The sequence below is a fragment of the Grus americana genome, chromosome 7, assembly GCF_028858705.1.
Source record: "Grus americana isolate bGruAme1 chromosome 7, bGruAme1.mat, whole genome shotgun sequence".
NCBI lineage: Eukaryota > Metazoa > Chordata > Aves > Gruiformes > Gruidae > Grus > Grus americana.
In genome coordinates this window covers 14,477,620-14,499,462 of record NC_072858.1, presented here as the reverse complement: position 1 = coordinate 14,499,462, position 21,843 = coordinate 14,477,620, and the positions used below count along the sequence as shown (strand labels likewise).

Genomic DNA, 21,843 nt, shown 5'->3' with positions numbered 1-21,843 from the left:
TATGAGGCTGGGATACTTAAGATACCCAGACTACAAGTTTGTTAGTAAAAACTGGGAAGAAATCAAGAGAAACTGGCCATAAATCATAGTGAAATAGCTGCAAAAACTAGTATCCTTCTGGCTGTCCTGACTCTGTTTTTATACCATCTATAGTCTCTATATATCCACTAGATGTGTATATTTCACTCAGTCCACCCAGGCTGATCGTGCAGATTCACTGGCTCCCAAAATTCAAGGTAAATGCCATGTGACAGTGAACACACCTAATATCAGAAAAATAAATGTGGCAGCAAGGAAAAAATAAAAGCATTTGAGAGAATCAGTCTTAGCAACTTTTTTCAATTGAGGCAAGTGAACTTATTAGATGAAATGATATTTTCTGTACTTATACAAAAATACAAGGTATGACTACAGAATATTATCTGGATGTTTATTGGGATACAGTGACACCTATGTTTCGTGAGATAGGATACATACCGCTATCCATAATAGCATTTAGCAGCCAGGAAGACGCCAGTTGGCACAGCTAATTCATTAAGATTTATAACCAAGTGTTACAAAACTATTTTAAACAGCTCAGGGTAGAAACAGGGCTTTGAATTACTCTATTTTATTACCATCAAGAGATTAAAAAAACTGAATAGAAAACAAAGGGACTTACTTTCCTCCAAATTGACAACTAATTTATAGACTATGTCTTGCAGTTGTCGGTCCAGTCTATTAAAGAGAAGAAAAAAAAAAAAAAAAAGAAAAGCATCTTTGGTGCAATACAGAATGGTTTTCATTAAATTGTAACAGAGATGCCAAATACACTGTTAAAATAAAGAATGACAGAGCAGCAACTCCCTATCTGTCTGAATTCATGTCCTGACAGAAGCAGCCATGTAAAGTTAAAAGCACTACCCTTCAAGAATTCATGAACAGTTTGAGAAACCAAAACTCAGTTTTCAGAGTGAGTATACCCTGCCAACAAAGTTTTGTCTAAAAGGAAATCAAAGCAAATAGTTAAGATCTCATATCACCTGTAACACTGAGCAAATACATAAAAATGCCCAGGGTGGGGGGTAACAAACCCTAGAACAGGATATAAAGTAGATAAAACAAGAAATTGAATATTTTATCTTTACTATTGAGATGAAGCTTACATAAAGAAAAGAACACAGCATTTCTTGTAACCGTTCCTTCATTTGAAATAGGAAAGCACTACAAGTCTGTAAAATAAAACATTGAAAAGCAAGCAGCAAAACTTGAAAAAAAATTGTACCTATAAAAATGGTGTGAACTTATTACCTGATATTATAAAGGGGCTGTGTCTGATGTACAACAATATTGCATTTTGGACATCTGTTGCTATAGTAGAAGTGTCTCACTATGCAGCTTTTACAAACTGTAAAGAAAAGAAAGCCCATAAAAGCCACATATCCGTTATACCACACTGTTTAAGCAAGAGGAGCAATTATACCCAGACTTCTCAAATAAAGTCTGTCAGAGACAAACTGAAGCAAGTTTTTTTAACTTTCAAACTCAAGTAAACAGCAGCTCTCTGCCTGTACAGGATACAGCACTCCTGAATGTTCAATTAGCATTATTCCTACAAATAATCCTAATCCAACCAATGCAAAGGTAGGTGTTCAATGTTGTAACTGTGTTACCGAGAACAAGAGTAGAGCTAAGACAACAGAATACTGACTGCTGCAGACAAAAGGTTTGCTGAAAATCACCCTACTAACAGTTTCAGTACAAGAACCAAAGCCAGAAATTATAATTCTGCAATTTTCGTTGCATTTTACTTCTACTTTAAAATTTTGGAAGGAAAGCCATTGAGGGGAAACATCTAGAATAAATAACTTACTAACTATTGAATCAGTTCCAGTTCAGCCTGAGCACATAAAACTCTTCCACAACATTTATGAGAAAACTTCTAAGAGATCACCGCAGTTGCACTTGCAACATTATGCTGTCCTCACTAAGAGTTGTACATTTTCCTAAATTACAAACTGCATTGAATATTAAATGGTATATATCAAACTAGTAAGCAGTGTCCCATAAAAGAAAAAAAGAGAGAGAGAAAAAAAAAGTGAGCTTTCCCTCTATACAGTGTTAGTGGCTGGCAGGATTGGGAAGCCAAGGTTCTTGGATTCAGGTGGGAACATGGGTGTGGCTGAGAGAGTCAACTTCACAGAAAGGGTTTTATTAGCTTTGAGAGAAAACAGTTCTGTTAGCAGTGGAAAAACTATTGACACAACACAAGGATTGAGGGGAAAAATAACAAGACAAGAGCATTGAAACCTTTTTTCACTATCCACCTATTTCTATTCATCAGGTTATAGACTACCTGTTCCATGGGAGCATATAACCATTTCTGTATCTGAACTGGTATATCCACACAGCCACTTACTGTGTTTTGTGAACTTACAAGCTCATTTACCAGAAATAGTTTAAAAAACTCTCTAGTCCATTATGAGCTGGGCCACTCAGCTTTCTTTTCTCAGTTACATACTCAAATTCCTAGAGCCTACTTAAAAAAACCAGTATGCAGTAGCTCTGTTTTTGTTTTGTTGGACTTTATCTTGCCCTACATCATCTTCCCGCTTAACCTGGGAAACTAAGCTGACCCCATGATTGATTGATTTCATGATTTTCTGATGCTTAAAATATCCACAAATGTATTTTCCTTAAGGAACACAATAAACACAACACACATTCATGTCAAATAAAGAATTATCTTTGTAAAGCCAGAACATCTCAACAGCTCATTTTTGTTTGAATTTGCAACTAAACTCTTAGAATGGCAATACTCATACTTACAGGTGTGCAGACATTCTGTAATAGTTGTAGCATCAATAAAGTAACCTTTGCAGATGGAACACAGGATGTAAGGGGTCAACTCTGCGAGGTTTATCATACGCTACAAATAAAGACAGTTTGGAAAAGTTTGAATACACAGGCTAAGCCATGAAATTTCCTGATTGCAGCTTCCAAAATATCACAGCCTTAAACCATGAAAGCAGTCTGTATCAACAGGCTACAGAAAGGGGTCTTCCTAAGAGGTCAATCATTCCTCATATACAGCTCTGTTCTAAAGATTTCTATCTAGTCTTTTGAATTGACCTCTTTGTGAGTGGCAATCCAATTTGTTTCATGAATCATATTTGAAAAGCTAACTATCAACAACCCTTTTGGGAAAAATTCTTTTGGATAAACTCTTTAACAGAATATCAAATAATCAGCAAGCTTGAAGTGGATACTGGCAGCAAATAACATTATTTTAAAACGCTCAGCAAGCATGTTGGTGCCCCCAGCCAAGATATGTAACTACTGCCAGTTCCCGTTTCTACACACAGTTAAGGATTATACAAATACATATGGAAACTAAGACTGAAATTTCACTGCTCTGAATTCTGGCTATGAAGTACATTTATCAGGAACATATACAAGTAGTTTCACAACAATTTTCCTGTCACAAGTCTACTATTTAAAAAAAGAACAAATTTCTTCTATAGCAACAATCTGAGAAAGGTAACACATTAGATTTTTACAGTCTGTTTCCTCCAAACTCAAAGCCAGACTAAGGGACTTTCTTCCCCTCAATGATATCACTCATTTTATCCACATGCCACTGTTTACCACCCGCTCAGCTACGCCAAGAGTTTGTAACCGCCTCATTTAAATGAGGCGGATAAAACTAACTTGAGTAATAATAAAAACTCTAGTACCATATGGCTTACATTGCCTAAGCAGGAGTCCAGATTTGCACCTGGAAGTTTTCAGCAGTCCCCAAAAGAACGTAAGCTGACGCCTACTGCCTGAAACCCGCGGACCGCTGCAGCCGCCAGGTCTCACCTGAAGAGGTTGCGTTTCACACCCAGCAGCCCCGTCACAGCAAGGCAGGCTGCCCGCCCTGCCGGCCCTCCTCACGCTCACACCCACACCCCCGCCCTCTCCCCACAGCTGCTCCGCTCCGGTCGGGGCCGCCCCGCCATTGTACGGCGGGGAGCGCGCGCTCCCACCTCGAGCCACACGCGACCCACGACGGCGCGGGGCACGCCGGGAGTGGGGCCTGACGCGCGACGGAGCCGTTGGGTGGGTGGAGGCCGGTGCGTGCCCTCGCTCAGGGGACGCTCCCCGCCCCTCCCGCGCTTACCTCCCGGTCGTCGTCCGAGTCGAGTTCCCCGTCGTCCGTCCCGAACCGAGCTCCGGGGTCCCCCTCAAGCTCCTCTTCCTCCATCTCCTCTTCCTCGTCGTCTTCGTCGTCGTCCTCATCGCCGCTGGACTCTGAGCGGCTCCGCTCGAACTCGAAAGGGAGAGAACGCGACCCCGAACAGCTGGGAGCCCCCTCCATCTCCTGGTCCTCATCGGCTGGGCCTGCGCCCGCTCCATCCCTACCCGACAGCCCCGAGACCACAGAGGCAACGTCCACCTCCATGTCCATGGCTCGGGGTGGGGGGCGGGGACCGGGGCAAACGCGGGACCGTCTGCTGGCCGCCCGCGGGGGGCGGCGGGATCCGTAGTCCGCCGGCACTATCCTGCTAGTGCGCATGCGCGGCAGTGGCGCGGGGCATGCCGGGAAGCGTAGTTTTAGCGGGCGCATCAGTGCCTCACCTAGCTAGCAAATGTAATAGGCTGCAGCATTCTTTTCTTACGGTCTGTTTTACAGTCGTCGCTTCTCCAGCTAAGAATTGACTGGCTAATGAAACACAGGCAAATGTTTAATTTATCACGGAAGCATGTCAATCACAAGATACCAGTTTCATTAAAAAAAATCTTAATTCTGTAGTTCCAACAAATCTGTATTTACCAAGCACTAATACAAGAAGCAATATTAGAAATGCCTGGAAAACCAAGTGACCCAGCCGTAATTAATTAAATTCAGAACAAGCACCGTAAGGGCCCACAGTCCCAAGGCCATCCTTGGTCTACTCCAAGGAGGGTGACCGGTAGTGGTTTATTAACACCAAATCAATCAATTTCTGGACAAGGTTTCTCTCATATGCACACCACAAGCACTGCTGAGCTCCGTGATTCATATCCGCACAGTCGCTTCTCGAAATTACACTTATTTAGTGCCAGGACGCACACCGCGCAGCAACCGCCACACAACCGCTACCCACACTCGTGCCACCCCCGCTGCCGTAAAGCGCTCCTGGCAGCGTCGCAAAGTGAGGCCGCGAGCGCCTAGGTAGGCAGAGGCAGCAGTACCCGTTCTTTGCCCTGACTGTCGCAAGAGCGTCCGCGCCTGGCGACGGCCGCCCGCTGCCGGCGAATGGGGGGCGATGCAAGATGGCGGCACTGCCTGAGGAGCCGGCGGAGGTGGTGGCGGTAAAGCCGGACCCTGAAGCGGGGACGTCGCCACAGCCTCCTGCTGCTCCTCCAGCAGCAGCCGCCGCTCCCGCTGCTCCCCCAACCGCGGCGGCGGAGGGGGAGGCGGCGGGGAGCATTGGGGAGGCGGCACCCCCTAAGCCTGCGGCACCGGGCCCGGCCGCCTCCCCGGCGGCGCAGGACCGGCAGACGCTCCTGGCCGTGCTGCAGTTCCTGCGGCGCAGCAACCTCCGCGAGTCTGAGGAGATCCTGCGCCGCGAAGCCCGCCTTCTCAGCGATGACCTCGGTGCCGCTGCCCTCAGCCCCGCCGGCGCCGGGCTTCTGGGAGCCCTGGGCGGCGATGGGGACACCGCCGGCGGCGAGGCGCTGCTCAGCCGGGTTACTGCCGCTGCCGCCATCGCGATAGGAGGCAGCGCCGCTACTGTCGCCTCTTCCAGCCCCGGGGTGGCCGCGGCCACCGCCGTGCCGCCGGGGAAAGGTGGGGCCCGCGCGGGGGCTGCGGGGTCGCTGCCCGGGGCTGGAGGCCGCCCTCTCCCGGCGGGACCCCTGGGGCCTGGGGGAGCCCTGCGCTTCCCACAACCTCGGGGGCTCGCTGTGATGCTGAGGCACAAGGGTCGGTGTCAGGTTGTGCCTCCTTTGAGGTGACCCTCCCTGGGGCGGGAGGCGAGAGTCTACCCCGGCCTTCTGGGGGGTGGCCCTGGGTGTGTAATTCCCCCATGCAACTCGGGAAGGGATCGGGATCTCCTGGGGGTGCCCCCACCCGGAGCAGCGAGCCAAGGATAGTGTATCTGTTGTATTTGCAGGAAGCACTGTCAAAGTGAGAGGTGCTTCCCCTTGTCTTTTGTGTCCCATCTCATCTAACAGCATAGCAGGAGGCTGAAGGTTTCTTTTGTAGTTAGAGGTGATGGTCCAAAATGTGGCTGCAGGGGTGAGACTGGAGGCCTGATGTACAGACTGCATTTTGAAGAAAGAGCCATAGGATACTTGTAGAGGAGGCTTTATACATTTCTGGATCGAGTTGCTGGGTACTTGAGATGTCCTTTGGACAATTCAAGTTAAGTATTTTTAATCAAGGTGTTCTGTGGGGCACCTTTACAGAATAGTATCATGAAATTTCAGGAACTGATATGTCTGAGTTTAAGTGACTGTAGAGTATAAAGTCAGCTTGTTCCTGCTATCACCTGATACGATTGTTTTTATATAAAAGACAAAACAAAATGTTTAATGACTGCTATACAGAACAGAGCTCTTGGAGCGTTTTCAAGTGACAGAAAGTCACTGCCCTGTAATGGTTGTGTAGTGGTCCTGGTGAATTGTTCACTTGAACTTAATTTGCTTGTTTACTAGAAGCAAAGTAATTACAGTGGGTATATCTTGCAGGCTTAGAAAGATTCCACTTCTCATTTGAGAGTATCTAGCCTTAGCAGTAAAAATAACTTATTTTGGTGATGTTAGTGGCTTTTTTTCCTTTACACTTATAATCCTAGCCAAATTAAGCACTGTGTTAAATATCTTATAAGCAACTGTTGGCAGGGAAAGTGTGAAAAATGGCTGAAGGTGCAAGGAGAATTGGCTACTGGACTATAATGTGCTACCATCCTCTTACTCGTATCGTTTAAACTTAGTGCTGAACAAGGACAAGACTTGGTGTCACGTTTTGCTCAGAGTGTCTCCTATATTTGCTAGCTCTTTCAGGCTGTCTTACAAGCTCTTGTTTTATTAATGCTTTTGCAGTTGGAGGAGGTGTTGTTGTGGAAGATCAGCCAGATGTGAGCGCAGTATTGTCTGCCTACAATCAACAGGGGGACCCCACACTGTACGAGGAATACTACAGTGGATTAAAACACTTCATTGAGTGTTCCCTGGACTGTCATCGAGCGGAATTGTCTCAGCTGTTTTATCCTCTCTTTGTGCACATGTACTTGGAATTGGTCTACAATCAACATGAGAGTGAAGCAAAGTCTTTTTTTGAAAGGTAATTTATTTTTATTTGTGCATTTGCATTATTTTGTGTTTGCTACTTTGATTAAATCTGTATGCTATAGTAGCATGGGTTTATATATGTGTGTGTGTGTACACGCATTATTTTTCTTCTCTAATGTTGAAGAGATTTGGAATCTGAAGTAATGGTGCCATGGATTACAGTAACTGTTCTTAAATCCTTTTCCAGTCTCCTTTGTTAGAAAGATGTGCAAACTACATGCTTTTGAACTGTTCATGGTAGATTTTGAACCATCTTCATGGTGAGCTGGTGGGCTCCTTGCTGCAAAAGTATCAATGAAGAGATGCTGCTTCTTTAGAAAAGGTTGTCGGGTAATTTTATTAGCACTGGAAAATTGCACTGAGATGCCAACGTAATATATGCTATAAGTATTTGCTGATGTTATAGCATGTATATTGAAATTCTTCAAATGAGATTAAAGGAATTAATTTATTGGTAATTTATAATTTTCTGTGCTCTTACTATGTTTCATTTCTTTATGACTTGAGAAGAAAATGAAATTGAGTTTGTTTTCTGGATACAGATGAATTATGAAATATTTCACTCCAGAAGGATAACTTTGTCTCCCTCCAATATGGTCAGCAAAAATGGTTCTGTAAATAGTTAAAATGTTCCCTGCCACAACTATTTTGTAACATGGTTTAAGTAAAAATGAAAAACTCTAGACATACATTAGCTATTAGATAATGCAAATGGAGAATGAGAAACATATACACTGTGAAATGTGCATATTCATATAATGAATCAGATATAAATGCATCCAAGTAGTCTTGTGTAATAAAAAATGCCCTGTACTTTATGATACCACAAATTAGGGTTTAATTTCTGTAAATAAACATGTTAGTGTAACTGTTTACTTCAGGTGAGAACCCTTTGGGTGTATGAAATTCTGTGAGGTTCCATTTGTGTGTTCTCTTCATCTTTTTTTTTAACTGTCAAATGCTCTTACTGGGTACAGTAAGTCACTGGTGTTTCTTCCTGAGGATGAAATTTATTTCAGCAGAAGAAGAATCCCATATGTAGACAGTAGCTTCCAAAAGGTCCTTATATGTTTCATGTTAAAGTAACATGAATAAGTGTGCACTTAGGAGATACTGTTTTTATGATAAATCTTTTATCATGTCTTAAATTGTTTCAATAGATTTCATGGAGATCAGGAGTGCTATTACCAGGATGACCTGCGTGTATTATCTAGCTTAACAAAAAAAGAACATATGAAGGGTAACGAGACCATGCTGGATTTCCGAACAAGCAAGTTTGTGCTGCGTATTTCCCGTGACTCTTACCAACTCTTGAAGAGGCATCTTCAGGAAAAGCAGAACAATCAGATCTGGAACATTGTTCAGGAACATCTTTACATTGATATCTTTGATGGAATGCCTCGCAGTAAACAACAGATAGATGCTATGGTTGGAAGCTTGGCTGGGGAGGCAAAACGAGAGGCTAATAAAGCAAAGGTAGGAGGGAAAGATTGTTGCACTCTTGTAATTTAACAATTCTCCCCAGGTTTTGAGGGAGATACCTTAGTATAGACTGACAATTGTCACTTGAGATCTTAAGACAGCATGAACAGAACAAAGGAAGAGAACTATTCAGATAGTTGTTGGCAGGAGTGGAGAAATCAAGATTTGTCACTGTCTGGTAGAAGAAACTGTTGAACCCCTTTGAGAGACAACCTTGTATTCAGCCCACTAAACTAAATAATTAACTCCTGAATTATTCTGTGGTTTTAAAATGAACACCTGACTATTTGGCTTCCTCTCTTGTACAACAGATGTAATTCTTTCTTACTGCCAGTTGTTACTAGAAGGGCTGTTTGTGTAGATCTTGACAGCGTAGTACCACTGTACTGTACAGGTAAACTATGTGAGCTATAGGGATTCTGCTTTAAGGAAGTGCTAAGAGATGGTGGGAGAACTTACAGTGGTCCAGATCAGTTGCTGGGTAAACCAGCAGAACGTACTACATTTGTTATGGGCTAACCAGTAATGTATGCAGTAATATAAACAGCAGTTTTAAAAGGGCAGCTCTGTTCCTTGAACTATTACATTGAAAAGTTTCCATTTTAAAAAAAAAAGTTTTCAGTAAGAATAGCAATTACTGTTTTGTCTCATGTGCATTTTACTGGCTTGCAGGTTTTCTTTGGCTTATTGAAAGAACCAGAGTTTGATGTGCCTTTGGATGATGAAGATGAAGAAGGAGAAAATGAGGAAGGAAAGCCAAAGAAGAAAAAACCTAAAAAAGATAGCGTAGGGTCAAAAAGTAAAAAACAAGACCCTAATGCTCCTCCCCAAAACAGGTATCAAGGGAACGATGTGTAGAGGTCTTGTTAAGTCCAGTCTTGTCATGCCAAATCTGCATCACTGTTCACATGACATTTTTAGCTCTCTGGCCATTTCAGCTGTACACAGGTTTAGCCATAAGACTTGTAAGGGAGGTAGTGGAAAGCTCAGCAGGTAACCCTCTGTCTTTGCCTTTCAAGTCAATCTAGATTTCCCTGGATAAAATTTTTACTCAGTTACCCACTATTCTTTTTAGGTAATACTCAATTATTTATCTTGTTCTATTACCTCTCTGAAGTTCTTAAAGCTACTGGCTCTTTTTCTCGTCAGTTAATCTTTTACATAGTCTTTCATGTTTTCTAATTCTCGTTTTGCATTTGAACGTTGAGGTATACGGTTGCATGCGAAGATTTTGCTTTCTTTGTTTAGATTAACAATATGGAAGGTACTTTTAGTTCATAAAAACGTGTGCTTCTTTTAGAATTCCTCTGCCTGAACTGAAAGACTCTGACAAGCTGGATAAAGTAATGAATATGAAGGAAGCTGCAAGGCGTGTGCGTCTTGGCCCAGAGTGCCTGCCCTCCATCTGTTTCTACACATTCCTTAATGCTTACCAGGTTGGTAAAAGTAGAGTTTGAGTAATGTGGAAAAGGGAATCAAAATTGTAAATGTCACACTTAATAAAGAAATAAGACTTAACAGAGTTGACAAGGGTTATTGCCGTATTCAGAATAAGCATTGCAAAGTTTATGTCCCAAAATGTTCAAAATACTCTTTATAAGACTCCTTAAACTATTTAATTTCCGTGTTCCTTGGTTTTGCTCTGATTTTGCCAGAATTCCTTCTTTCACTTTTCCTGTGGGGCCCTAAGTGTATTCTACAGAGTACAGTAGATGATTTGCACCAAAATACTGGAAAGCAGTACTGCGTTGTCACTGTTGACTTTGCTTCATTTATATAGCTTTATTTTTAATGGTGCAAGAATTTATGTGTGTTTATGTCTATCTTAGAATAATTCCCTCTTACTTTTGTAAGTAAGTCGAGTTAATTTTCTTATTAGTACTTAGGATTTTGTAATATTTGAAATGCATCATGCAGGATACAAACAATATAAATGGATGTTTTGTGTACAGGGTCTGACTGCGGTGGATATTACAGATGACTCTAGCATGATTGTAGGAGGCTTTGCTGACTCTACTGTCAGAGTGTGGTCTGTGACTCCGAAAAAGCTCCGTAGTGTGAAAACAGCAGCAGGTAATTAAGACAAAAACAGTTAATACGAGCACGTGTCACTTGTGACAGCTGGCGTTTTATGTGAACAAAGAGGTCTGTGGCAGGAGAGTTTTCTTCAGCAGTTAGATGCTTTTACTTTGAAGAAACAATATGTGCACAAATGTATGATTGCATCTTATATGCTACTGTTAGAAATATTTTTAAAGGAATGAGAAATATGGTTGTGCACACCTGCTGTGAGGTGGTCAGTGCATGGAGCGTGGAACTAGCCGCAACTAGTGTGGAACTAGCCATCTTGCTCCTTAACTGGATGGTAACTACAGGGTATAGTAGACAGTTGGGTTTAAGTGATCTAGGGGAGAGACTAGAGGTACCTTGGGGGGAATTATAGGAGGGAACTCTGAAAAGGATGGAGGAGAATGTCCTGTAGCTCCACACCTACACAAATTCATGGAAACCAGACTTCTTTAATTCTGCTGTTTATGTTATAGTGTGTTGCGATTGAAGCTAGATACCATGCAAACTTTTTTTAATCTTGATATTTAACTGAGTTGTGGTCATGATGTTCAGTAAACAGTAGCCTACAGACTAAAAGTTAAATTTTAAGTTGTGCTTAGTGTGCAGCTGATAAAACATGTGAAGAGTGTGTTTGTGGTATATGAACATCCTGGGAAAAGGCGTGAAAATTTGGCATCTATCAAGAAGGCGTTACTGTGTCTGGAGGCTGAACAACATACATATGAAAAATAACACACAACGGGATTAATTTATTTTAGCTCTCAGTGAAGACTAAAGAAAGTGATTATTTATATAATTATTTTCACCTTTTACAATGGTAAAAAAGATTTTAAATGCCATTGTATATTTCAGACTTACCAATTCCCAGGTACTCCATCATGTTCATATCGTACTGGCCTCTTAGAATGTTACTTGTTTTCCTGTTCATGGCATTTATCTTTGAACTTCTGACAGTCATTATGATACATGAACTTTGAAATATTGCAGACCTCAGTCTTATCGACAAAGAATCAGATGATGTCTTGGAGAGGATCATGGATGAGAAAACAGCAAGTGAGTTGAAGATTTTATATGGTCACAGTGGACCTGTCTATGGCACCAGCTTCAGTCCTGATAGGTAAAATAAGTTTACAAGCTCACTAGTTTGCTTGTTTTGAGTTTTAATTGTGTGCTACTGAATCCAAACACGTTCTTAATGCAGCTTTTTCCAGAAGGTTAAAGCAATTCTTGTTTATGCAGCTTATAAGAAACTGTGTGAGCATAAGTGCTCGTTGTGCTCCGGATGTTGGGCACTGTCAGCTGTTACTGCAATCAACTGGAGCGGAAGATACCAGCAACTTTTCTGAGGTTCAAAAACTTAGATGATGAAGTAGACCATCTTTTTTGCAAAGTGCAGTTTAAACTGTCTTTTAACTAACCAAATTGTAGAGAGGAAAAATACTTCAGCATTGATTTCACTTATAGTATTGCAAAACATAAAACCAGACTGAGTAGCATATCATGGCACTTCTTCAAGTTTCTCATACTCTACTGAGACTTTATTTTCAAAATGTATGGAATAGTATCTTTAAAATAAGAGATTTAAAACCATTATGTAATTATGAGAGTCTGGACAGTAGAAAGGAGGTTTAAATGTCTGAAGTTTTGCTTTTCCATGTGTCTAGTCAGGAAACAACCATCACAGAAACACAGCTGAGAAGTAAACTTTGTGTGGAACATGAATATAGAGTCTGATTATGAACTGAGAATGTGAACATGATATGAATTCTCTTTCAGGGAATCGTGTAATTTTGTTTAGTTATATTAAAAGATTATTTTTTTTTAAAGTAACATAGTATAGCAGTTCACTAGTCTTTTATGTAACTGGAATCCTGAGTAAAGACCAGCTCTGTACGTTTGTTTGATTTTTTTTTTTTTTATGTGTCCTCTCAGTATTGCTGTGTCATCAGAATTAGTCATAGACATCCAAATATCTCTCTTTTTTGCATAAGGGCCTAGGACTGGATTCTGCTTGAAGTGGTTATTGTTGCTTACCCCACCAAAATGCTGATTTATATGTGACCTGCTGAACAGATGCTGTTCAGCAGACAGGTCTTCTTGTCATAGAGGTCTCACGGTGTTTATGCAATGGTTACACACTCCGTGTGTAAGTTTGGTATGTAACATGTTGTACTTTCTCCTGTGACAGGAACTATCTGTTGTCCTGTTCTGAGGATGGCACTGTTAGATTGTGGAGTCTCCAAACATTCACGTGTTTGGTGGGATATAAAGGACACAACTACCCAGTATGGGATACACAATTCTCTCCTTATGGTTATTACTTTGTGTCAGGGGGACACGACAGAGTGGCTCGGTAAGAAACTGCATGGGTTTTTTACTTTGGGTCGGTTTGTGGTGGATTAACCCTGAAAGTGATTAGCTGATATACTCTAGCCTACCCCATTACTGGAAATAAATTTTATTTCATGCCAATGAAAATACTGAACAAATGTTTTGATGTATTTTTTTCAACACACATCAGATTACCTGACAACTAAAGAGATGGTGTCCTCTTATGTGACCATCTGATTATAAGTATTCTTTTCCAGTTGTTTAGCAACTTGACAGAATATTCTTTATTCCTCCCTTCTGAGAAGTACCCTTTTCCAAAACAGATCCTGCTAATTCAATAAACTGTCCAGTAAGAAACCACTGCATAATTACTTCCTTCTATTCCTTGTTGTACAACAGATACTGAACTTCATTAGGGTTCTTTTTATTAATAAAGCTTTTCTTTTCAGTCTGTGGGCAACAGATCACTACCAGCCTTTACGGATATTTGCTGGCCATCTTGCTGATGTGACGTGTACCCGATTTCATCCAAACTCCAACTATATTGCCACAGGCTCAGCAGACAGAACTGTACGGCTCTGGGATGTTTTGAATGGGAATTGTGTAAGAATATTCACTGGACATAAGGTAAAGGCATATCACTCACAGTGTGAAAGTGAGTTTATTTCTGTGGTGGGATTCCGAAGAGTAGTGTTCGGAACAAATACGGCTTGACTGACTGAGTGTGAGCAGACTTAATTAACTTTTTTGGTCATTTCCCCCTCCCAAATGTCTCTTTTAGGGACCAATTCATTCATTGGCATTTTCTCCTAATGGACGATTCCTGGCTACTGGAGCAACAGATGGAAGAGTTCTGCTGTGGGATATAGGACATGGCTTGATGGTTGGAGAGTTGAAAGGGCACACTGACACTATCTACGCACTCAGATTCAGTAGAGATGGGGAGATTTTAGCATCAGGTAAAATTCACTGGAAACAGCGAAGTTTCCATTGTGTTCAATAAATGTGAAGAGGAATGATATAATTGGTTCCTTAAATGGAGGAAGACAAAGTAGAATCACTTGTTTCGCAAAAGCAGCAATTTAAAACTGCTGGTACAAGGTGAGTACTTCACTGAACTGTGCAGTATGAGCCCTTGCCGTCCCAGGAGCCGAAGGAAAGGTATTGTGCAGTTAGACAATAGTGGAGGCTGGGATCTGTGCACAGTGTGGGGGTGGAATCTGAAGTTAGAAGTAACCCTATGGCAGACAAGAAGGGGCTGGACTAGAGAGGCGCAGGATATGGGGATGGGAGTGGGACATGTGGCAGGACTAAAAAGAAGAGAGAGGAAGGGATAGCAAGGAAGATGAGTTATCCACACCCTTACTGTTTCTTCATGGTAGATTTTTGATAGAGGAAATGTGCATGTAATATTAACAGTCAGGTCTATGAACAGCAGAACTTGTGAAGCCTGCTTGTTTTTCCTGCCTGTCCACATGGATTCTCTGGTGTCTAATATAGCTGAGTTCCTTTGCCAGTTTTCCCTTCATGGAGGCACAAGGTTTTGTCTCTCCATGTTTAGTGAACCGCTTTCTTAAAATGTGTAGAAATTTAATGAATCTGAAACTTGTTCTGTTTTGTCAGCTGGTTGAAATTAGCCAACAAGTTCAAGTTACTGACAGACACTGTAATGACATCAGGGGAATTTCCTCATGAAACCATGCTAGGAATATTCTAAGTTTATTTAGTAGTATGTTCCTAAATGCAGTGCAGTGAGAATCCTTGGTGAGCCACTACTGCAGGAGTGACAGCTAACAGAAGGTACAGGTTTGATCCAGCCTGCTTGGTGGTTACTTCAATTTATCGACTGACGCTCCAATGAAAGCACAGGCCAGAGGGCCTGCAAAATTCTGCTCTCCTCCCCATATCACACAAAGAAACTTACTATGGGACTCTGAACATAAACATTTCCTGAAATTGGCATCCAGCCTGCAGGACGGTCCTGCATTTTCAGCGCCAGGGGATATAATGCAAACCTAAGTGTTTGGAGAGAGTAGTTCTTTGTGCTTTGTCTGCAGGGCATTCAGGTTAGATTACCGGAAAGCTGAAATCCTGGTAACTGTTATATGTGCATTTAGTATGTAAGAGGCCTGTTAAAGTCTGGTTCCTTGCAGGATGAGGGCGTAAGTCTACAGCTGTCAGCAAACCTGCTTTTTGAGCTTTAATTGCTGTTAACTTGCTCCCCAGTAACTTTTTATAAAGCTTTTTTATTAATAAAAGACTTTAAACTGTTATTCTTTTTAGGTTCAATGGATAACACAGTTCGTCTGTGGGACGCTGTGAAGGCATTTGAAGATCTAGAAACCGATGACTTTACTACAGCCACTGGACATATAAACTTGCCTGAGAACTCACAGGACTTGTTACTAGGTACATACATGACCAAATCAACCCCAGTTGTTCACCTCCATTTTACACGCAGAAACTTGCTGCTAGCTGCGGGAGCCTACAGTTCACAGTGAATGGGGACGCTGAGACTGACTGTGCCAAGTCACTGCAGTAGTGAACTCAGGATGTGAGACAAGGAGGAATGTCTTGTACAGGTGGATCCCACTACTCTGTTGCAGTAAAAACAAAACTATGTAAATTAATGCAAGCAGCGTTTCTCAGTTCTGCTATTTCATATTTATCCACAGTTTGAAAATGGTGGAGATTGACAAGACATCATGGCTGTAAAAGAAGGAATTATTCATGGTGCTTTTGATAAGATAAAAAAAAAAGTATGTATATAAAAACGGCTGTCTCCTCTCAGAGATGGTATCAAGCTCTGCCGAAACTTATGGGAAGTTAACAGCCTTGGTCTGTGTTCTCAAATGATTTTTTTTAAAGCACTTAATTTATGGTTAGCAAATGTTTAATCAATCTCAAACCCAAGCAAAAACTGTTCACCTTCAGAAAAGAAGAATGTCCTTTAATTCACTATAGACTGGGCTGGGCAACAGGCATGGTGAGGGTATCACAGCAACAAAGAGGGCATTGAAAAGGTCTTGTGGGCAGCTGTCACCAACTTACACCTATGGGTTTTGTGCATCGAAGTACCAAGTCCTGAGACTATTTCAAACTCCTGTGCTCTGACGTATCAGAAACACAGATCTTCTTGTTCTGTTTTCACAGGCAGCCAATGCTATAAGTGTGATAAGCAACCGGAAGTGCAATGTGAACTTTATTTACTTTCATACTTTATTGTATGGAAGAAAAAAAAGGGACTGAGGCACAGCTGAAATTACCCATTTTTAAAAAAGTGGACTTAAACCCTTTTATGTTGTATTAGATCTAAAAGACCTTTAAAAACTTGCGTTCTTTCTGCATCAGGTTTAATATATCAAAATGTAAAACTAGCCAAGAAATTGAAACATTAGAGTAAAAGAGGATTAATCGGTCTGAAGTGTATTACCAGTTTGCTTTCCAAAGGCCAGCCTGTCTGCTGAAGTGACCATTTCCACCCATACCACCACTGCACCCCATTAAGTCCTCCTGGACAATCCATAAAGCTCAGTGGTTTAGTTCTAAGGAAGAGTAAAGCATGCAAACCAGGGGGAAGTAGAACTTCATTCTGGGTCTTTGAACAGAAACCACCACCACCACCACCAAAAGACAGGCCCAGTTTGGTGTGGTTTTGGGTTGGGTTTTTTTGTCCTTTTTTTTTTTTTTTTTTTTTAAAAAAGCTCTTACAAGCTGTATACAGGGAAATGTTTTGTGTTCCTCATTACTTTCCAGTAAAGGCTTGAACACTTGAACAATCTGCTGGCTCTCTAGTGAAAATATAAACAAGACTTGACATTTCTAAGGTAAAGTAAATGGAGAACTATCTCCCCTCTCATCCCTTCTCTGACTCCTAACTCTTGGGAGTAAAGGTATATTACAGGCATTATACATCAAAATAAAAGGTGGAAAATTCATTAGGAAGCTCGCTGGAAATTTTCTTTAAAGAAAAAAGGTTAAAACTAAATTATTATGGATTATTTTTTTGTGTAATGGTACCTCAACAAAATTTCCTAGCTCTCAATGACCACTTGGATTTATGTACAATTAAAAGTTACCTAAAACATAGCATGTACAGTTTTGACAGCTTAAAGTAAACACTGCCACATTCTGCCTTTGTATTTTGTACAGTTTTATACTTTTGATATTATAATAAATACTAAAACCAGTGTGTGTCTGTATGTTACAAGAAGGTATTTTCTTGCCTTGATGGCTGCAATGGAAGCAAAAGCAGAAACAAAGTAATTGAGAAACAGCCATTTCACATAAATCTCGTTCTAACAGTAGGTGATGGGTTCCAGCTAATTAGATCTATTGCACTGTTACAATAACCATTATTCATCTGAAAAACTGTATACAGCAGAGGCTGTTTATGCAAACAAACTCATAGGAGAGGAAGACGACTAGATTTATTCAGAAGGCCCAGCACATACAAATACCCTTCAGAATACAGGAACTAGAGAGCACACAAAGACCCTGTAATTTATCCCTCTTCTCCAGTGCCCATGCCTACCTCTGCTGCCCTCGGTTTGGGAAGTGTATCTGCATGCTTTTAGCATCAGAAATCCCAGGTTCAGCCCCCATTGCTGGCACCTTCCAAGTACAGTGCTGTGTAACCACATTCACACATCAGCGCTAACGTGACATCTACGGAAGGTACTGAGTTTAATTGAGATATAGAAAGACACCGGAGAATGTGATGAGTTTTAGCATTGGGCAGGGAAGGGGCTGCATGTATCTAATTGCAGTAAGAACACCTCGTTTATTAAGAGGCTATGTCCAGGAAAAATAAGCATTGAACCAGTAAGTCACTGTTTATGAACAATGCAGGGTTGTAAGATCTTAACATCAGCAAAGTAAGCAGTTTTCTTTCTGGCAGTTACCTCTGCAGGAGGCCAGTAACAGAAAAAGCTCAAATACCATAATTTGATCAGTCTCTTTTGGGGAGATTTTCCATCAAAACCAAACAGGTTCTATGCAAAATACAGACAACTGCAACAGAAGTTATCTGCGTTGTATTAATAACAATGGAGAAGTCACTGTTTCCATGTAAACTACTAGCTTGGAATGCAAAAAATGGGAGCAACCAGGTAACTGCAAACCATGTAAGCTTACTGTCACCCACTGTGACAGGGAAGCGTTGAGATACTTCGATCAGCTGTAAGCTCTGTGCGAGCATTATTGTCACACTGCTGAGGTCTTTCCTAGGTTACTACCAGGTGCTCAGAACCCTTCAGGATGTGTTATAACAGCAGGAGAGTTAAAATAGTAATGACAGGAATCAGCTACTCCATCTCCACTACAAATAACTAGTTTTGACAGAGGGAAAAAAAAAAGCAAGAAGTGCCACATTTATGCTTTTTTGCACCATTTCATATTTTCAATAAAACAAGTAATTATTTTATTAGCCGCAACAGGTGATCAGCTTGCATTACAGTGACACAGACTGGAGGCTCAGACATGTCAGCAACCTGCTGAAAGAAGAGAGATCACACATAGCAAGTCTTGCACGGTGGTACCAGTAACTGACCATCCCCTTTCCCAAGCCCAAACAATTTTAGTTAAAAGCAGGGAAATTTCAGCACACCCAGGAAGAAATGACTGACCTCCCTTTAACACACAACAACAATGCTCGAGTTAATTGTTTTCTGCCAACTATGAGGACAGTCCATTGTTTTTTTTTTCAAAATGCCATTTTAAGTGGAAATTTTATATTTGAAAGTGACTCTAGAATTTTGTAAGACGTGGTTGTTGCTATACAAGAATGGGCCAAATCACTTCTATATGGGCCTTGCATAATCAGGTGTGCAATATATACAGCTCCATTGTATGGTGCTCCTTTACTCTGTTCAAAGGAAAGTTTTAAAAGACCTCATTAATGTCTGCTTGGAATTCTCTAATACAGCTAAGAAATAAGTCCTCAAGTACTACTGTATTATTTCAATAGCCTACAAAGCAATAGTTATCCCTATTTTAGAGGAAAAGGGCAGACCAGAGACACCTAAGAGATGGAGGCAAAGCTTGGTATACTGAGCTGCAACATCTTTCCATTCCTCCTTCCTTGGTTACTCTTCCTCCCTACGTGCTCTCCTTAATCCCATTTACCATGTTAGAATAACAAAAATACCGGTATCCCGTACTTTCTGCATCCCCCTTGAGCAACCTACTTCATTCAGAACACCCCCAAATAGGCTGATACTATAATTTAGTTGAGGTTTAAAATTATAAATACAAAGTTTAATGCCTGTGTTTCTCTGTAATTATATTGTATTACTAGCAACTTGTCCCTTGTCACTTTTTCTTCCTGGGCTGGCATTGAATCATTTTGGTGCTGGAAGAACACCAGCCACTTACCATTTACTTATCTGCCACAGCAGGAGTTTTCTTTTTGGGTCTAAGCTTGAAATACAAGATGAGCATTGCAATGCTTGTGTATGTTGCTATTACATACTGGAAAACATAAAAGTTACATTTAGTTTCATTCTAAATGCCAGAAAACGCTATTATTCTAGACTACAAAAGTTAATATACATAATACATACATTCCTCCTGCCTGTGATGGTATAGGAATTGAAGTACTTCTGAAATCCAGTGAACTGGTGTTGAGATCCCGAGTCGTGGCCAGCCATGGTTGCTTGTCCTAACAAGCAAAACAGGACAGTTAACAAGTTTTACAGTCAGTTGGACAGGATCAATAGGAAAATCAAACTACTCTCCGCACTGAACTTAGTACTTCCATTGTCAGCTATTAAATCTGCTTTCAGGGCGTTCCACAGATGGTGGATATACATAAGAAGCAGGCACATTCAGAGCACTGTATCTTAAGGTACAAAACAGTTACCAGAGGAAACAAGGAAATGAGGGGATCTGAAGGGAAGAACATTTATGATTTTCAACTTGTATTCAACCAAATTTAAACATGGCAAAAAAAAGTCAATATGATGATGATGACGACGACGAAAGGGAAAATTCCCAAAAGCACTTACAAATTAAAGACCTGCCAGTCCTGCCTACACAACCATTCGACACGGGCAAATTTCTACCAATTGTTCAGGAATCCGCAATATCTAATTAAGATAAATCTTCACTACTTCAGCTAAGAAATAGCTATAATTACATATCCAAAAACTTGGTGACAAGATTCAAACTAGACCACCACTCTGTTTTGTGATTCAAAATGCCACTTTATAACTGTTACGCCATATTAGAGTACAAATGTTGCTAATAAGAACTGCCCTGCTCTCAGCTGCACATTTCTATTGCATCTTACTTGCCCACCCCAGTATTTATAGATCTAGATTTTTTTTTCCTCCAGTTAGTTTTCAGCTAGATCAGCAAGTTACTTGAGCCAACTACAAAGCCTTGGAAGTGCTTTCATAGAAACAACAAAAATGCTAAGTACATGAGGGCACACTTTTGTATTTTGTCTGTGTCTAAACCAAATTTTTAGGTTTACTCTAGGAATGTCATTAACACAAAAGCCTGGCATGGCTACAGCTCCACACTTACAGATTCACTGAATGGTTGAGGTTGGCATCTCTGGAGATCGCACAGTCCAACCCCAACCCGCCCAAAGCAGGGGCAGCTACAGCAGGAACGTGCCCAGTCAGGTTTTTAGTATCTTCAGAGGTGGAGACTCCAAAACTGCTCTGGGGAACCTGTTCCAGTGCTTGATCACCCTTACAATAAAAGGGGTTTTCTTTTTAATGTTTAGAATTATATTTTCCCAATGTTTAAGGGGGTTTTATGCTTAGGGCAAACATTTGTTGTTTATCTTGTGACTCACCTCAGAAGAGGCACACGTGCCACCCAGTTACCTACCAAACCAGGCAGGTGCTGTAGCCACCAGGACCCCAGAAGAGGGACGCTACAGCAGGTTTTATGTTTATTAACCCAGCTCCTATGCCAAACCAATCCAGTAACATATCACTGGTGCATAATCAGCTAAGTGTGCCTGTAACTGGATTGACTATGTAACAGCTAAAAATCTTAGTAAAATAATTCCTGATAACTTCTGCTGTACGTGCCTTGGAAAGCCAAGGTCATCTCTTCTCATGCCTGACCGATGCAAAAGCCTGGAGAAGAGTCACCGCATCCTTCCGAGGACGGCTCAGAGCCCAGACATCATAACGCAAGTTTGCTTTATCGGAATAGCCCATTGTCCTTGCCAGGCCCGGCCCGACCCGCCCCGACACCCGGCAGCACCGGCTGCCGCGCTCGCCCCAGCCCCGCACACAAGCCGGGCCCATCTCCCTGGCGCAGACAGCCGCGACCCCAGCGCTCCCTCGCCTCAGTTCGCGTCGAGCCGGGGCAAGCGACGCAGCGGCGCCTGGTACTTGGAGGGGAGCGACACCGCGGCTGAAGGTCGCGGGCTCGCCGGAGGACAGCCGCGGCTCGGCGCCGCAGAGAGCCGCTCTCCCGCCCGGCGGCATAGCCTAACAGGAGGAGGCGCAGGTAAGGGCCTCCAGCGGGGCGAACACCCTCCCCGCGGGGACCCAGAGGTACCTCAGCCACCACCACTGTCCCGCCGACGCGCTCTGCCCTTCGCCAGCGCCCTCCCACAAAATGGCGGCCGCTGAGCGCCGCGCGCAGCCCCCACGGGCCGCGCGGATTGGCTACACCCCGCAGCCAGCGGGT

At 42.0% G+C, this 21,843-nt stretch overlaps 3 protein-coding genes across 6 annotated transcripts in view; 1 reads left to right on the top strand and 2 right to left on the bottom strand.

The window, feature by feature from the left end:
• PCGF6 (polycomb group ring finger 6) overlaps positions 1 to 4,463 on the bottom strand; it is a 28,036-nt gene extending 23,573 nt beyond the window's left edge. For both annotated transcript variants that reach the window (XR_008577887.1, XM_054832087.1), the window contains exons 1-4: positions 4,145 to 4,463; positions 2,809 to 2,908; positions 1,291 to 1,387; positions 662 to 717 (exon numbers count right to left, since the gene is read on the bottom strand). Coding sequence is in view for 1 of the 2 variants with exons in the window: in XM_054832087.1 (XP_054688062.1) it covers positions 662 to 717; positions 1,291 to 1,387; positions 2,809 to 2,908; positions 4,145 to 4,432 (541 nt within the window). In the remaining variant the exon portion in view is untranslated. The remainder of the gene's footprint in view (positions 1 to 661; positions 718 to 1,290; positions 1,388 to 2,808; positions 2,909 to 4,144) is intronic.
• A 774-nt stretch (positions 4,464 to 5,237) lies between these two features.
• Positions 5,238 to 16,877, top strand: TAF5 (TATA-box binding protein associated factor 5). The gene is made up of 11 exons (XM_054832164.1): positions 5,238 to 5,797; positions 7,054 to 7,294; positions 8,463 to 8,778; positions 9,457 to 9,620; positions 10,085 to 10,220; positions 10,737 to 10,857; positions 11,842 to 11,971; positions 13,043 to 13,207; positions 13,635 to 13,812; positions 13,967 to 14,144; positions 15,469 to 16,877. Exons 1-11 carry the CDS (start codon positions 5,281 to 5,283, stop codon positions 15,684 to 15,686), a joined length of 2,364 nt encoding a protein of 787 aa, XP_054688139.1. The 5' UTR covers positions 5,238 to 5,280; the 3' UTR covers positions 15,687 to 16,877.
• A 718-nt stretch (positions 16,878 to 17,595) lies between these two features.
• On the bottom strand, positions 17,596 to 21,839 carry ATP5MK (ATP synthase membrane subunit k). 3 transcript variants are annotated; one of them, XM_054832165.1, is made up of 4 exons: positions 21,712 to 21,839; positions 19,749 to 19,846; positions 19,561 to 19,656; positions 17,596 to 18,680 (listed from the first exon to the last, which is right to left on the bottom strand). In XM_054832165.1, the coding sequence occupies exons 2-3, from the start codon at positions 19,833 to 19,835 to the stop codon at positions 19,564 to 19,566; spliced, it is 180 nt and encodes a 59-aa protein (XP_054688140.1). In that variant the 5' UTR covers positions 19,836 to 19,846; positions 21,712 to 21,839; the 3' UTR covers positions 17,596 to 18,680; positions 19,561 to 19,563. The 3 variants fall into 3 exon arrangements, with proteins under 3 accessions (XP_054688140.1, XP_054688142.1, XP_054688141.1); XM_054832167.1 differs by having other exon boundaries at positions 17,596 to 18,677; XM_054832166.1 differs by lacking the exon at positions 21,712 to 21,839 and adding an exon at positions 20,716 to 20,869.
• Between the last annotated feature and the right edge of the window lie 4 nt (positions 21,840 to 21,843).

Excerpts from the sequence above, each read along its gene's own strand:
- TAF5 (XM_054832164.1), top strand. The coding sequence starts at position 5,281 with ATGGCGGCACTGCCTGAGGAGCCGGCGGAGGTGGTGGCGGTAAAGCCG. Across the intron at positions 7,295-8,462 it reads GCAAAGTCTTTTTTTGAAAG|ATTTCATGGAGATCAGGAGT; the intron begins GTAATTTATTTT and ends TTGTTTCAATAG. Across the intron at positions 10,858-11,841 it reads TAGTGTGAAAACAGCAGCAG|ACCTCAGTCTTATCGACAAA; the intron begins GTAATTAAGACA and ends GAAATATTGCAG.
- ATP5MK (XM_054832165.1), bottom strand. The coding sequence starts at position 19,835 with ATGGCTGGCCACGACTCGGGATCTCAACACCAGTTCACTGGATTTCAG. Across the intron at positions 19,657-19,748 it reads CCATCACAGGCAGGAGGAAT|TATGTAATAGCAACATACAC; the intron begins GTATGTATTATG and ends TATGTTTTCCAG.